General features: G+C 35.5%; 1 protein-coding gene across 1 annotated transcript in view; it reads left to right on the forward strand.

Moving 5' to 3' along the window:
• Positions 1-17,722, forward strand: part of LOC107996073 (microtubule-associated protein futsch) — a 74,554-nt gene that overhangs the window by 22,974 nt on the left and 33,858 nt on the right. The window contains 14 exon segments of the mRNA XM_062074009.1: positions 138-335; positions 421-717; positions 937-1,134; positions 1,320-1,466; positions 1,573-1,722; positions 1,815-1,955; positions 2,056-2,211; positions 2,284-2,382; positions 2,442-2,639; positions 2,719-2,902; positions 5,033-5,137; positions 12,889-13,017; positions 13,393-13,498; positions 16,240-16,317. Coding sequence (XP_061929993.1) covers positions 138-335; positions 421-717; positions 937-1,134; positions 1,320-1,466; positions 1,573-1,722; positions 1,815-1,955; positions 2,056-2,211; positions 2,284-2,382; positions 2,442-2,639; positions 2,719-2,902; positions 5,033-5,137; positions 12,889-13,017; positions 13,393-13,498; positions 16,240-16,317 — 2,186 coding nt within the window.

Genomic DNA, 17,722 nt, shown 5'->3' on the forward strand with positions numbered 1-17,722 from the left:
GAAATTTTATGCATATATTTCAGAGAATCTTCTCAACATGTTAAAAATATTTTTGAATAATTGAGAAATTTATACCAAAGAGAGAATATGATAATTTAATTGTAACTTTTTGCTCTAAATTATGCTCTACTTCACAGCACAATATTACGCCGATGCACGTAGCGGCAAAATGGGGAAAAATAAAAATGGTGAATCTTTTGATGAGCAAGGGAGCAAATATCGAAGCGAAAACGAGAGACGGCCTTACACCCCTTCATTGCGCAGCACGATCTGGCCATCACGAAGTTGTTGATATTTTAATAGAGAAAGGTGCACCGATCGGTTCCAAGACGAAGGTAAATATTAAAATGTATTACTTTTGATATAAAATAAAAGGTTTTCTTGCGATTGAATTTGTTGAGGCTTGTTTTCCATTGACAGAATGGTCTTGCACCGTTGCACATGGCTTCTCAAGGAGATCACGTTGACGCTGCGAGGATATTATTGTATCATCGAGCACCCGTGGATGAAGTGACGGTAGATTACTTGACGGCGCTACACGTGGCAGCTCATTGCGGACACGTACGAGTGGCTAAGCTCTTACTTGATAGAAATGCTGATCCAAACGCACGAGCTCTAAACGGCTTTACTCCACTTCATATTGCCTGCAAAAAGAACAGACTGAAGGTCGTTGAGCTCCTCTTAAAGCACAAAGCTAGCATCGAAGCGACTACAGAGGTATAACCCTTGTTCTTATCAGCTCGATAGTATACTTTTTTTTTTTTTTATTAAACCTTACTCATAGATATACATTATAGATACTATAGTACCAATTATATTTGCCTTTAATTAGAATCAGAGATTATTAGAAATAATCCATATGTTATATCGATACAATAAGAAAAGAAGAATATTATTATTTTTTTTTAGTAATAATAGACTCATTTTATTGCTTAGTCTGGATTGACGCCTCTACATGTAGCAAGCTTCATGGGGTGCATGAACATAGTGATTTATTTACTGCAACATGCAGCTAGTCCCGATATACCGACAGTAAGGGGCGAAACGCCTTTGCATTTAGCTGCGAGAGCGAATCAGACTGATATTATCAGGATACTTCTTAGAAATGGTGCCCAAGTTGATGCCAGAGCAAGGGTAAACAAAAGAATTGAGTATTCGTAAATTTTGATTTGAATATTCACTTTTTAGAGACAAAACATTGTTTCGAATTTTCTTATTCCTTTTTTATAATTTATATTATTTTAATATTTTATATGTTTTTATTTATGTAGAAATATCAATTGCGTTAAAAGAGATTTGAAAAAATGCAAATATTGTAGGAAGAACAAACACCTCTTCACGTTGCTTCCCGATTAGGCAACGTTGATATCGTAATGTTATTGCTTCAACATGGTGCCGATGTAGATGCTACGACTAAAGATTTGTATACACCGCTTCATATTGCCGCTAAAGAAGGTCAAGAAGAGGTAAAATTTTAAGTACACATACATATACACACACTTATATATATATCTTATTTAATTATTTAATTATTTATTTGTAATTAACTTTTATTTGTAATCTTTATTCCAGGTTGCATCCGTTTTATTAGAAAACGGCGCATCGCTTACCGCGACGACCAAAAAAGGATTCACTCCTTTACATTTGGCAGCTAAATATGGTAATATGAATGTAGCAAGATTACTATTACAGAGGAATGCACCAGTTGATGCCCAAGGAAAGGTAAAAAACAGTTTTATTGCTTTCTTCTTAAAAATAATATTCTTATTAAACGTGATTTTTATATCTGACACTAAATTCGTTTGTTTAACTAGAATGGCGTAACTCCACTTCATGTAGCATCTCACTACGATCATCAAAACGTAGCGTTACTTCTACTTGATAAGGGTGCATCACCTCATGCTATGGCTAAAAATGGTCATACCCCATTACATATTGCAGCACGCAAGAATCAGGTAATTTATTTGTAATTATATACAACATTAATTAAATTATTTAATATATTATCAATAATAAATGTTATTAATAATAATATAATTTTTACATTTAATGTAGATGGATATTGCAACTACTTTATTGGAATACGGAGCAAAAGCAAACGCGGAATCAAAAGCAGGATTTACGCCGCTACATTTGAGTGCACAAGAAGGCCATACCGATATGTCAACGCTACTTATTGAGCACAAAGCAGATACAAATCACAAAGCAAAGGTAATATAAAATATCCAAAATATTTATTTTAAATATAAATATTTATTATTTAATAACATTTTTTTTCTATAGAATGGTCTCACGCCGCTTCATTTGTGCGCACAAGAAGACAAAGTCAATGTTGCATCTATTCTTGTTAAAAATGGTGCCCAGATTGATGCTAAGACAAAGGTATGCTATAAAAAAAATTCGATAAAGATATTTTTTAAAAACTGAGATATGTGTTATAGGCTGGTTACACTCCGTTACATGTGGCAGCTCATTTTGGTCAAGCAGCTATGGTACGATTCCTTTTACGATCTGATGCAGCTGTTGACAGCAGTACGAATGCTGGATATACTCCATTGCATCAAGCTGCTCAACAAGGTCATACATTAGTGATCAATTTGTTGCTTGAGGGTAAAGCAAAACCGAATACAACTACCAATGTATGTAAAATTTACGAAAAATTTATTTCTAAATTTATTTCCTTCAGATTTTTATTTTTTAACGTTTTATTTTTTATAGAATGGACAAACTGCTTTGGATATTGCACAAAAACTTGGTTACATTAGTGTCATCGAAACTTTGAAGGTAGTTACAGAAACTGTCATTACAACGACTCATACGGTTACTATTGAAGAAAAATACAGAGTGCAAGCTCCTGAATCAATGCAAGAAACATTTATGAGCGATAGCGAAGATGAAGGGGGTAAGTGTTCGTTATTTCTTATTCTAAAGAATTTCAGATATAGATGCTTCAATGAAAAAATATATTTTGCATAGATTCGTAAAATTTGTTGAATAATTGAATACTAAAATATTAAAATAAAAGTTATTACCGCAAGATATTAACTAGTTAATTATTAATGATTAAAGATTAGTTAAATTAGTGTATTTCTGTATTATAACAAGAATTTAAATTTTAATCTAGAATTTTAATTTATTTGTTTTCAAATTTTTTTTCTTTTTTAGAAAAATATTTTATTAAAATATCAAATAAAATAAAAATATAAATAGTAGATATTTGCTAATATGTTTGTAATATAGTTCTGCTTTTGTAATTTCGCTTTTTATAGATGTAACAGCTTATAGAATAATTATTACATAATACACATATAAATTACATATAAATTTATTGCATGAAATTATGCTTTTAGGAAAAATTAATTAACATTTACTTAAAATAAGTAACAAATATTGTAATTAATTAAATTTTTTTCTATTTATAAAAGAATTATTAAATTTAATTATGTTATTATTTTATTTGAAATTTTAGGTCTTTTGATATAAAATGACTCAAATAAACTACATATTAACTACAATAGTTTTACAAAATATTATATAATAAATTATATTTTATGATATAATTTTTTTTATGAAATTTATATTTCGATAGCATTTTATGAAACGTCTATTTTCCTATATGACATACTGTATGTAAACTATAGTTTACTATAGTTAAATTTTAATTGCACCAAAGTATTTAAAATATGAAAAATATTACAAAGAACATTATTAAGCACATTTCATTTATTTATATTTTTCTATTTTCAATTTTTTTTATATAAATGCATGTATTTAACGCATGACAACACGAAAGATACAAAAATTTAGCATGTTCATGATGAATCCTATAATAATTTTCCTTAATAGAAATTAGCAGGTTTCTTTTAACAAGGGAATCACAAGAACACTATCGATTTTAGATTAGCAAAACCTTTAATATCCTTTAATATTACATTAAGTTTTTACACACTGAATCACAAAATATTGCCTTTAATTCATTATCTTTAACAAAAAGGAGTATTCGAGGAGGCATAATTATTGTTTCCATATTTTCGAGTAAAAGTCAAGGAGCTATATGATATTATTTGCTTGTTTTGTTGCGTTTATGTTAACATTCATTTTTGCAAGAGCATGTATTTAGTGTATGTTCACTGGGTTGTTGTTACATCTTTGAAGGAAATAATTTATCTTACAATTAGACACATAGTTATTAGATGCATAAAAAACTTAGTAACTAGTTGAAAATCTGTTTAATATACATAATCAAATAGATATATAGATAGATTAAATATTTTTGAATTTTAGTAAAATTCTCGCAAAGTAATATCATATTTGCCTTACACAGGTAAACATAAATTTTACATAAATTAAAATTCGCGAATACTAATTTGAAGTTTATTTTATAACAAAAAAAAAAATAATTTTTTTCAAGATATAATTGTAATCTTTCTTTGCCTGAATTAAATAAAACGAAATTATTTTATTATCTGTGTAAGATTTATATAGTAAGTAGTTTCCATCAACAAATTCTAGATTAAATTTCTTCCTTTATAACAATTAATGTGGAGCAAACTTAATTATAACAAATAATAAATCTAAGCAGGTTTGCTTGTTTGCTTAATTAAAATATAATACATTCACACACTTATTTGTTCCATCTTACGAACATAAATTAAAAAAAAGAAAAAAGAGGAATAAAATTTTAATCAAAACTAAATGAAATTAATTTCGATTGAAAATTATACCTTTCCATTTACACTTAACAAATACTCAAATGTTAATTCTATTTATCCACGAGAAAAAGAAAATAGAATACATAGATTCTAAAAATAGCTGAAACTTTGAACAATTTTATCGAATACGTGAGGTAAATAAAAAATTATTAAGTCGAAGCAAACGAACAAACTATAAAGCTCGCGGTAGGCTTTATCTCCTGCTACGTAAAGTCGGCTATTTAACAACCCAGTGATAGCGAAATTTAGAAACAGTGTTTATGGTGCAAAATTAGCGTTTTGATAAAAAAAATGACCTTACTCGACGGCGTACAATGTAGGTGGTGATGAAATCGGCATGGCAGCCATGAATGTGTACGGGCAGCCTCCACACGCGCAACACGTGTACCTTCCTTCTTACTACCAGGGCCAAATGACCTATACCCGTAAGTTGTCTGTACTCTGTTTCTGTTACTCTTTCACATAATCACACGTTCGCGCAACATTCTGTATTTATATATATAGATACATAATAATGTATTACATATATACATATACATACATATATATCAGCACATGGGTACGTAAATTAATTTCGCCGTACGTAAACACGCGCATTCGGATATCATTCATATATATTGTCGAATCTCATTTAAGAGAAGCAATATTATCTTTTTACATCATCTTCGTTAAATGACCCGTACGTTGACATTTTAAATATTTAATATTTACACACTCGTTCAACATGAATTCCTTTCTTCCTCTGCAAACGCGTATTCGATTCTTTCTTAACTGGATACCGTGTCGTAACGCAGTTCTTGTTGCAACAAGCGTAATGTACTTTCGGCCAATCGCGTTACTTTTAATTTTGTACAAACGAAGAAGAATTGAACGATAAATTGGTGTATTTTTTTTCTCTCTCTCTTTTTTTTTTTTTTTATACTTTCAATTCATCGTAGCGTATTTCTTTTTGCTGTTGTGGAACGCGTGGAAAACATAAATACAGAGACATGCACAGACATATACCTCTCCTCATACCGGTGTTTGTTCACACTCTATTTCGTTTACCCTCCTTGTCGCTCCATTTCTCCTCTTATAGAAATTATACTCCTCTTGTTACCTTTGTAACACCTGTAGTAGCCGTACAATCTTATTAATGAGATTTACGCTTTGAGTTTTTGATATTGTGAATAATTTTTATTGTGCTACAAGTTTTAAATGCTATCGAAATTCAATCTGGTCAATCATTCTCGCGATCGTGATTGTCAATTACGAATAAATATATTACAATAAATGAAGTAAATATTTAATCCATATATATATATATTTATATATATGTGAAAAAAGTTTTTTTATACGAATTGATTGATTTTATATTATTTATTTTATTTATATTATTTATTTATTTATCAAATATTGGAATCAATACATCAATATATAATAAAATCAGAATAGAACAATTAAAAGAAAAGATACATAGGTAATCTTGAAATACTTTTTCTTTTCTCCGAAATGTCTCGATTTATGATTTGCACTTACTATTGTCGAGTCACGATACAATCGGTGAACGCGTATAAAAATTTTTCGCTGCTTGTAATTCAGCAGAACAATCATTATCATTTATTCATTACTCGTCATTCGAATGTTCTTAGATGTACAGTTCTGTTTTTAGTATATACGAGTAACAGTTTAATTTTGTCATCACGCATCAATGTCGTTCTCGCGTTGAATCGACATTAACAAATTTATATTCATCTAGCTAGAACGTAACGATATATTTATCGATCGTTAAACCTTAATCTTAAGATTTTTTTTTCTCGAATCACTGGAAAAGAAAACTTATCAAGTAAAAAGTTACATATGTCTCCTAAACGAAAATATTACAGCTATTCCCCCAAAATTGTTGAAACTTTGAATCGAATGCCGATATATAAAAAATAAGCGAAGTTGTTGGTATTCAACGATGTTACACACCTGTGCGAAGCACCGATGCATTTCGCATTTTTCTCTCGAATTTAAAATTCAAAAAATGGTACGTTAACGAAGTAGGGCGCGTTACTACTGTTAATGCAATTTGCATAATAACGAGTTGTACGATCATTATGCCAGTCGACAGGAACAGAAGTAGGCTTGTGTGGTCTGTTTTGACGTATCATCCTCGTACCTATACGCATTCTGCTTCGTCTGTTATGCAACAGCCGGTGTGTGCATCTCGTACCATATTATTCGTGCAGTTAGTCGAACCCCCGCTAGCTGGCAAGTCGCCAAATACGATTCACGACCAAAATATCGAAATTTATATAATACGATATATTTGTTGTTCTTTTTCTCTCTCTCTTTCTCTCTCTCTCTTTCTCCTTCTCTCGTTTCTTTTTCCTTTTTTCCACTGCAAAAATTTGACGCGGAATTTTCTATTAACTTGAATGACGCGATGGAGCGCGGGAAAAGCGCGATTCATAAACTTTGACACGGATACTTAACGTTCGTCGATCACGTTACATCGTAAACAGTTGGAGAGAGAATTTCGCGCGCATCGGTGGTCCTAATTTTTAAATACTCGTCTTCCTATTTATCCAACTGGAGCACGTCCAGCGATCGAGGCCTCCAGCTTCGAAGCTGAAAAGCTTGGAAAGCATGATCGCTCGGCTCGCGGGAAGGAAGATCAAAGGGGAAGCCGATCTCGATTGGTTCATCGATTAGCGTAATCGTAAATCCGCGCTCTATCTCCATCGACTTCGCAGAAGCGTTTCGACTGCTGGCTAACGCGTAATTGACGGAGACGAGAGAAGAAAAATCGATGAGCGCCAACAATTGCACCCGGTCACGCTTCCTTGCCGTTCGAAGAAACGGAGAGTCGGGTTGCGAAGATGTAAATAAAGTATAGTGGAAAAGCTCGGAGGCAGCTACTATTATAAAATTGGTGATTCACGGAATGAGGTCACGTTTCTGTTAGGTAGTGGTGTTGCGTCGAACTTGTATTAATCTTAAAGCAGTCGCTGTTCCTGACCCCGCCGGTTCTAGCACGCGACGAAATAAACGCGCGGAACGAAAGAAGCGGAGAGAAGCATCCAGGCCGTGCGCGGTTAATGCAATTTAACAAATCAAATCTAATCAGGTGAAATACGCTGGCTGCTTGCGTAACGGCCGCCTCTCCCCAGTAATAACGATACCCTGGAACGGTGTGCACACGTACGTGACGGCAAATTTCCCCAATTTCGCCGATCACCCTGTTCTCCAACGATAAACAAACGGAGTGGAGTGGAGGAATCGACCGACCACCAGTGCGGTCTGTGCGTGCGATCCGCGACGCGTGGATGGATCCCATCAATGGACGCGTACCGATAACGGACGTTAATTGTAATTCGCGTGACCTGTGTAACTTGCGCATCACTCGGCGGCTCGGTTCGGCCGAGTGATGTAATTAATCCTCGTACGTAGCTGCACACCGTCAGTGCATCGTGTTCGCTGGACTGAGTTGTACAAAGTTGCATCTTCTGCTGGGATCCTTGTTTTCGAGGAGGAGGAGCAAAGTGTGTTACGTGCCACGATAAATTTGCCGCGCGTTCTCGTTCTCGAAACGATAACTATTCGTTTCTTTTTTTCTCGATCCTCACGTGGTGGGTGGAGGACTTCTTTGAAACTTTCTTGGTTTCGAGAGAAACTTTTCTCGTCGTCGTTTTTTTCGTCGTCGATCGCGAAAGATATATTATAAAGGAGAAAAAGAAAAGGAAAAAAGAAAAATGGCCAAGGGACGATCGAAGCAGAAAGGACAATCGAGGAAGATAACGTGTTGCGGGTGTACGAGCAACAGGAGCAGCGACGGCACAAGTAAATATAACCTCACGTTTTCTCACGATTCACCACGCCTGGTCCTTAATTTAAACGCGGCTATTAACCGGCTATTAAGTGTGTTTTAATCGCGTGAGCGAATACCATTATTATTCGAAATGTCGCGGCGTCGTGTTAAATCGAATTTTTCCGTGCATTTTCTTAGAAGCTATTTTCTCGAGGGAAGGTTAAACGAGGGAGTCGTTTCTCGTCGCGCGGTCGAATCGCGTGACACTTTAGAGAATTTGTGAAATGATCGAAATTTTGGCAAACGATATCGGATCACGTGGTCCCTCGTATGCACAATATCGTAGTAAATCGTAAACTCGGAAGCGATCTCTCGGTATTTTCGTAACGCCGCTGTATGGAACATTTCGGGTATTTACATTCTTTATTTAAAACAGGATTTTTTTAACTTTCGATAATTCCGATGTCGAGGTTGAAATTGTTCATCGAGCGAATGAAATGTTCCCCGTCGACGTTCACCGAGTTTATCTTCATTTTATCTTCTATTTTCAATTTTTTTTCTTTTTTTTCCTTTTTTTGAAAAATGAATCAGATTTCAAAGATCAGAAGAATAAATGAGTAAAAAAAATTTGTAGAAAATGTTTAACACAATATACGCGATAACGAGTGCTTACAGAGTGATAATGAAACACTCGCCACGCGACTTTGTTTTTCTTGACTTAATAAATACGTTAACCGAAGTTAGATACGCATTCTAATTTTAAAAAACAGAAAAGTATAAAAAAAATAAAAAAAAAAGTCTTTTTTCCTTTCAATACACGCGATCTATTAACTCGTGATATTTTCGAATAGGAAAATTCGTAGAAATATTCGATAGAAATTTAATATCATTCATATCGATGAACTAACGTTTTTGCACTGTCATCCGAAAAAATACCAGCAATTGGCGTTCAAAACGTAAAACGTTCCCGACATTTTTCAATTTGAAATTTTTAAACTTGCTAACCTGTTGACCGCGCGAAAAGATAAAAATTATCGCTTCTCAGTCTATTCTCTTTAATCGTGCATGCCGTTTTAAATACTTTCGATTGCACGATACGAACAGACTCAACAGTCTATTTGCAGTGTAGATACAATCCAACATCACGAGTTCTCGTAGTTAACAAATTTAAACGACTTGTCTTAAACTTGGTCTGTAAACGCGCAATATATATATATATATATATTCTACGAGATGTTTACGTTTCCCGATCCCGTTCGTCGAAGATAATGGTGAACGGACGAACGCGGATGGACCGGGCGAACAAGTAACGACACCGCAGTTCGATAAATTTCCATCTCTTTTTTCGCCTCGTAAACCTGAATACCGTGACCAAAATTAGACTGGATATTTACGCGGATATTTCCCGCCCTGTATACATCCGCTCCGGCACCCGAGCGGCTCGACCGATCGCACGCCTCGAATATTAAAAAAAATCGAAGCGGACGAAATCGCGTCGCGCGACAAACTCGTCCCTCCGTTCGACCACGAGTTTGATATCCGCTACCTAGATTATTATTATGGTGCCCGTGTACGGTTTCCGTTGCTGGAGAAGTCGCTCGACTCGCAGGAAGCGGATCGGCGACGTGACCGAGGGATCGAAGGCGGGTCGCGTCGAAGCGATTATATTGTGTCGAGGGATGGGGCCGAACGGTGACCGAATACGGGTGGCCATTATACGCGTGAAAATTAACGTAAGGCCGTAAACGTCGTGGAGGTACGCATGGAAGGCGTGTTAAAGGCTGGCGTGCTTAATTGAGCGGCACGAGGAACGTGACCACGATCCTCGGTTATGACATAACAATGAGACGGACGCATCGGTGACATAAGTCGCGCACCATGATGTGTCCGCGGAGTAGAGGCGACTACGATCAAGGTCAGCCAGTTTCCTCGAAAGGGGGGAAGGGGAAGGAAGAGGGATTTATTACCGGTTTTCGTATATTCCTTCCTCTCCACTCCCGTTTCTTCCGTTCGAAACGAAACAGGCCGTTCGATACTCGTGTATCGATATCTCTCTGCAATTGCGATAAACGTTTATCGCGATTGGCGGTCCACGTGGAGAGGGAGGGGGGAGGAGGGGCACGGCGAGGAGGTATCGGAAGTCGGCCTATCGGCGCGAAAGTTTTGAAAAGGTTCGGTTTGGAAAGGTGGGTTTCTCGAGCGACTGAAATCTATTTTCGATTTCGGTGGGGATTTTCAACGGGCGAGATACGTGGAAACGGGAATTCGATTAACGCATTCGATGCAACGTGACACAAAGGCCGAGCGTCTCGTTGATTACGATTAGTACTATTCTCGTCTATGACGCTACTACGGCTACTAACTGCATTCAACGAGATTCGACGCGATTACTTGGTTGGTTCAGTTTTCACAGGCGCGCGTGTATTCGGCCAAGATATAGGTCACTGCCTATGAGGTCAACTATTCGTAGATGGAAGCTTAGAAGCGGCTAGGAGGCTTAGAATCGGTTCGCCATCGAACGTGTCCTTGAACACCGCCTAAAATTAGAGTTTTCGCGGTACGCGGTTTCTCCATGCGCGCCTTCACCAGCCGCGCGGACCAAGTCGCCTCGTGTTTCTTATTAATTTTAGATATTATTGATTCCCATCTCCGTCCGTCTCTCCGTCCATCTCTTTCTCGAGCTCTCTCGAGATAACGAGTGACATCATTTCCATGCCGCGCCGACTTAAGCGGTTTGCACAGCGCCGTAAACGCGTCGCGATCCTAGCTTTCTCTTAGGATCCTGGATTCGAGTGTCTAGGCGGGGTCGAGTTATCGATTTCGAAAACGACTATCGACGCTAAAACTGAAACTGGTTTGAAATCGATACGCGATTTCGAACGAAGGTCGCACGAGTCTTCGACACGAGTGTGTACGTCTCTTTGCTCGAAAACGTGGTCGCAACAGCGGAAGAGGCGAGATTGGCCTCTTCGTATCGTAATTCGGATAAAAGAAAGAAACGGAACGTTGTTGTCCTCGTCGTCGTCGTCGTCGTCGTCTCGCCAGTAATATTATTTTTCGTTCTATCGCGCACACCGTACAATCTTCGCCGTGTCGCAATATATTCGAGCTTTGTGAAGATTTATTTTCGAAGCTGACAACAGTACATTCCTAGGACAGTGTAGGGAAATGATGTACAATTTCGTTCGCGCCAGAGATTAGTTTAGTTTTATAGTGGCGTTATTATACGAGTGACGTGGGCCGTAAAATTTTAGTAGGTTGACCATTTATTAGATAATTGTGCTCCATATTCTTGGCATATCTGATAAGACGTGTTTAAAGTTGTATAAGGTGATCGGATAACGGAGTAGATCTCAGTCTTGTGAAAAATACGATACCCGTGTTTCTTCTACGCGTGCTCGTTTTTTTACCCGCCCAAGTTTTTCAAAGAACTTGGAAACTTCCTTCGTGAAATTATATTTTTAAACAGCACATTTATTAGCGTTTACGATAGAGCGTCTAAAAAAAAAGAAAAAGAAAGAAGATAGATATTTATTATGCTACGACGAGCCGTATACGTTCAACGCTTTCGTCATCGATTCTCAATGAATCGTGCGCTTCTCTTGTGAATCGTGCACATGGGATGTGTGCGCTGTATGAGCAAACAATACGTTAAAAAAAAGTCGATCACGAGATATTTTTATCTCGGTAATCGTATTTTTATATCGATAATCGACATCGTACATGATTACTCAAATATTCGTTTATATTTTGTTTGCATTTCTCGATAATAATCGATAATTACGAGTGGTATATCTGCACGAAGTTGAGGAACGTAAGTTGAGTTCCCTTTCGACACGCGAAACAATACATTTCCGCTATAAAGAATGTAAGAATCACCAGTTTTCAATATCTGTCACTTTCTTTTTATCCGATTCACGTGTTTCGCACGTATGTAAATTTCTTTCACAGTCGTTCAATCTGCAGCAATCGCGTGCAGATTTGTTATTCATTCGTTTAATACGTTGAGGGTACGAGTAAGGCCAGAATAAAAGAGACGACACTCCGACTCCGATGAGTATATATATACATAACGACACGATACTTAATTTACGCTTCTTTGAGCTTGACTTTTGGGATAATTTTCAAATGGCAATGATCTTTTCCATTTTATTTGCAGCCTCATTATTATTCATTCACTCACTCTTGCTGCGTACTTACTTACTCTTCGGCCACCGTATCTCTTCTACCCCATATATATATTGTTTTCTCGTGCAAGAATTCGAGACGTGAGTGTGCGCTAGAGAGATTTTCCCCCTCTCTCCTCCCCCAACCCACCTTTCTTTTTTGGACCTTCTTGCAAAGTGCCCGTTTCTCTTGTAACGATTCGTACCATTAATTCACGTTGCGTTCACGTCGCAGGTGAAGATCCGATGCTCAGCGACCAACAGCAATATCGATACATGACTGTTGACGACATGAAATCTATGGGGGATGACTCGATGCGTGTCAACGTGACAGACGACGAGAGGGATAATCGGCATTCCGGAGGTAAGTCGATGGAAGATTGCATTTCAAAGTTTTCTCTCTCTCTCTCGTTAGATCGAATTTCCGATCGAAGTTGAGCTCGATTCTCTTTCGATCGGCGGCGTAGTATTTTTTCTTTTCTTTTTATCCATTGTAAAGTTCAACGAGGTATAACGAAAGATTGCTCGAGACGATGGAGGGTAAATTGAATTCTTGCTTCGGGTAGAAAAGACGGTCGAGGCGTAGATCTTGTTGCGCGTCGTTTATAGAAAGATAGATCGAATACGAAGCTTCGCGCCATCTTCGTATCTTCGTGGAAACGTGTCGTTGTACGTGTGTGTATGAAAATTTTAGTCGAAAAGGCATTGGTTTAAAGTGATACGAAATTTCAATTTCAAGCACCCACGATAACCGAGATGATCACGAAGGAAACTTGTCAGCGTACAAATGCAGCCAATCTGAAACCGGACAATGTTGATATCAATAGGCACCCAGTACACGTCGGGTACGTATTCGTTTATTCGTTTTCTTGTGAATTCTGTGAACATAACGGTAGTCAAAACAAAATTGTACAATTTAGGGTAGGTTGTATTTACTTATTAATTTATAATTGTACAATAATGCTCGACACGCGCGCACTGTATGTATATATATATAAATTTGAAACGAAATTTCAATAACTCTCTTAAAATTTTAGCGAGTATTATACAACTTACCCCATATTTGCAAATATATTTATAAAATATCGAATGCATTTACGAAGTATTTTATCAAGTAAAAAAAAAAAAAAAAACGAAACAAATTTTTCTGAAACATGTATGTATTTTAAAATATATCGTTCAAATTTTCCAAATTTTCCTCGACTATCGTCAAATTGGCATTCTTTGCTTTTCGTTCTTTGAAATTGAAAATTTGCGTCGTTATCCGATAAATTTGAAAATTGTTTGCAAATTATATATGCACGACAAATTGAAGGAGGAAAAAAAAACTAACTGAATTATCGTGACAAGAAAATTACAAAAAAAAAAGTGTTCTCTATATTTGCATGGTTTGTTTTAATAATGTTTTAATAATAGCGCAACGTATAAATAAGACTAAGAATGAAATAAAAAAAAATAATATGTACAGATTAATATTTTCTCGGATTAAAAACTTGAAGCTGTAGTCGAAATTCTATTTGAAACTTATATATTCTATCTTCGAATCTCTCGTTAAGCTCGTAAAAATAGCTCGTTTTTATGGACATTTGGCATTTATTACCACAAATTTCGATATTTTCGAGATTATTACACGCACAAGCTTCGTGTTATTAAAATATATAAATACATATTCTTCTTTGAAGTCGGCGTGACACGTATACGTGGTTGTATACAAAACTACATAATTCAATAAAAATACATTTCTTTGAAAATATAAAATATTTTTGTCTCGCTGAATTGGATAAAGAAAAAACTTTTCACAACTGTATTTATACGCATACGCGCATATAAACAAATAATAACGTTTCTTGTAATCTTAATTTGCGGTTGAAAATTGTACATAAAAAAACGTAATAGTACGCAAGCAAGTGTACGTATATAAAACGAAAACAATAATATTGTGTATTATAGTGTGATACGGTGTGCATTGGTGAAAGATACTCCTTGCTCTAATTAACCCTCATAGATTATTGGCTGGTATAACAATAAAACGTAATTTACAGGATCGTGTTGGTAATCCGTATGAGCTGCATAAAGCAGAGCTTGGATCTTCTATTCTCGTAAAAAAAAAAAGAAAAGAAAAAAAAATCTTGGATCAATTTTTTCTTCCTCTTCTTCTTTTTTTTTTCTTTTTTTTTCTTTTTTTTTTTAGTTGGCTTCATAAACGAGCGAAAAAATTGTTTTACTAACTCAATTGACTCAAATTTGAAGAAGCGTAGATAAAACTAGTTCCTTTTTATTTTTTTCTTACCGCAAATACTACTGCGTATCACGCGCATACACGTGATAACCGTTCCACTGTGCGGAAGATGTAACGGTTCTTATGGGTCGTATACGTAATAATTGACATATATTCACTGTTACATAATCGCACGCATAATGAAAACATAACAGCGTAACTGTCACAGTTAGGAGTACACGATGGAACGTTAGATATGGAGCCAACCGAGAGAGAATAAAACCGAGTAACTAATTCTAAATCGGTCTTTACTCTTCAAAACGCATCATAATAACCTCTCACAACGAGCTATCTTTTTTCTTTTTTTTTCTTTTTTTCTTTTTCTTTTTTTTTTTTTTATACCTAGTTTATTTTCTTATAATTCTATTCTATTCAGAATGTTCAGTTTAACAATTTATATAATCAGCCAACAAGCTAAACAACAAGAGCCAACCGCTTTGGTGCCCTCGTTTACAATTTCTTCTTTGTCTTGCTCGTAGCGATAGAACTAGATTATCTCTAGTTAATAAAGCATGTTGTTCTTGAAATATCTTTGGGATGAACGATTCTTTGACTAGTGTGTCTAGCAATTCTAATTGAACACCGTGTTCCTTACTAATAATACCGGACCAGATTGTCGTAACCTCGAACTCTTACGATCGATCGAGCAATAATACCGAGGCAAACTCGGTAGGTATAATGATCCTACTAAGCGCCAAGGAAATACGTATCATAAATTTCAAACGTGTCGTATGTTATAAAACTGACTAATTTTTTTTCTTTTTTTTTTTTTTCCTCGAGTAATTTATAGAGCATTTTGATTGAGTTTGAAAATTATTATCTTGTTACTTCGTTCGAGAAATGAAAAAACTCTTTTATATATGTATACGTGTATATATATATATCTATATATATACATATACAATGACACTGTTGTATCTTGAATCGACAATGAATCTTTTCTTAGCGCTTACTAGGACAGGATACTTATTATATCGGACAAATGACGTTTTGTCCATATAACGACTCTACTTCCTATCGAGTATATATACCTTCAGTGTGATCTACATAGAATGTCTTCCTTATATCTTAACCACGTACAAGAGCGCACAGTATCTTTGCACGCACTTGTTTCTGGATATGTAGAATGATTTTTTTCCCCAAGTGCACATTGACTTCCTAAAAACAAACAGCGGAGGAAAGTGCAAAATGCACGGCAAAAGAAAGAAAGGAAAAAAAGAAAGAAAGAAAGAAAAAAACATATATAGCATGCGCATGAGACAAATTTTTCTTATCCTATAATCATACCAGATTTTGTTCTGAGATCAGACCGTCCCTAGAGTCCTTAAACACATCGCTGGCAGCTCTTGGTACCATGTCGAAAGGACAAGGAATGTGGAGGGACAGGTACACCAACCCCTTTTTTTATTCTTTTCCCTTTTTTTTTTTATTACATCTTTTAGACATCTTTCCATTTATCTTTATCTAGAGTTAGACGTAGCATTGTAATACAATTTCGTTCCTCGAATAAATCTTTAGAAATCTCGTATCTTTCTAACACGATGAAACTATCCAAATATATAATATGGAATATTTGTTCGATTTATCCGAATTAGATAGAGAGACAAATTTACTGCTATAAATTCTTATATCATACACGATATCACGACACGCTGATATTTTAATTGATTATTATATAACGGATCACTAATGGATTCATAAATTCGATGAGAAAAATTTACGTAATAGAATAATATAATTAAGAAGATCGTGGATCATGTAGATTGGAAAATAATTAAACAAAGTGATATGCATATATAGATATGGAATACCGCGATGTAAAGACGCTCTTGTAAATTAAAAGAAAGAATCGTTCGTCCTTTCGTTCAATGATATCTAATTTAATCAACTTGGACACACATTTTCATCATAATAATGGCTGCTGCTCGTCATTGTTCCATCTTCTTCCTATATGGACAAGTTTGAGCTACTTTTTTGCACATGTAACGAAATCTGTTAATTATATCCCTCCAACGACAAGTAACGATAACGAAAATTACTTGAAAATAAAAGATCCTTGAGAATTGCAAGATATAATTGCAGATTTCGGAACAATCAACAATTTTCCGTTGCTACCCTAACGTATATCTTTTTTTCGCAGAGTGTGAATGATGCGACCTTGTTCCGTCTCCACTATAATACATAATTATTACTGTTACATTTCCCTATTTTTTCTACTTTTTTTCTACAATAGAGAAGTGGTTTGCGTGTGATGATTGCGGGTTTTCGACAATCAGAATGAGAAACAATCATCATCGTAATGTTTTCAAGTCAAGATCGATGCTTGGAAGAAGGAAAAAAAAAAAAAAAAGAAAAAAGAAAAAATAAGAAACGTCAGAAATGTTCGAAAATCTGTAAAAGTTGCGCTAGTTCAGAATCTCGACTCCATCTATATCGTCATCTCTCACCACCATTTATATGGAACGAATGGATACTAACGCGTTTTTTTATTTTGTTCCCGATCCTCTCTGTTATTTTATTTGCGCTACTCGCAGAATTCCACAGTGGAGAAAGTAAGTGATCTTCTCTTGAATCTTAGCTTCTGCTACTTGCCATACCGCTCTTCGATATCATTTGTTTTTTTTCTTTTTTTTTGATAGATTTTATGATCGCACAATACCCGTAGTCGCTCAACTTTTATTATTAGACGAGAAAATTGTGGTGCACAATGAATATTACGTTAATTAAAAAAAAAAAAAAAAAGAAAAAATTGAAGAGAAAAAACGCCTCCGGAATATTAAAATGAGAAAGT

Source organism: Apis cerana, linkage group LG4 (genome assembly GCF_029169275.1).
Source record: "Apis cerana isolate GH-2021 linkage group LG4, AcerK_1.0, whole genome shotgun sequence".
Lineage (NCBI taxonomy): Eukaryota > Metazoa > Arthropoda > Insecta > Hymenoptera > Apidae > Apis > Apis cerana.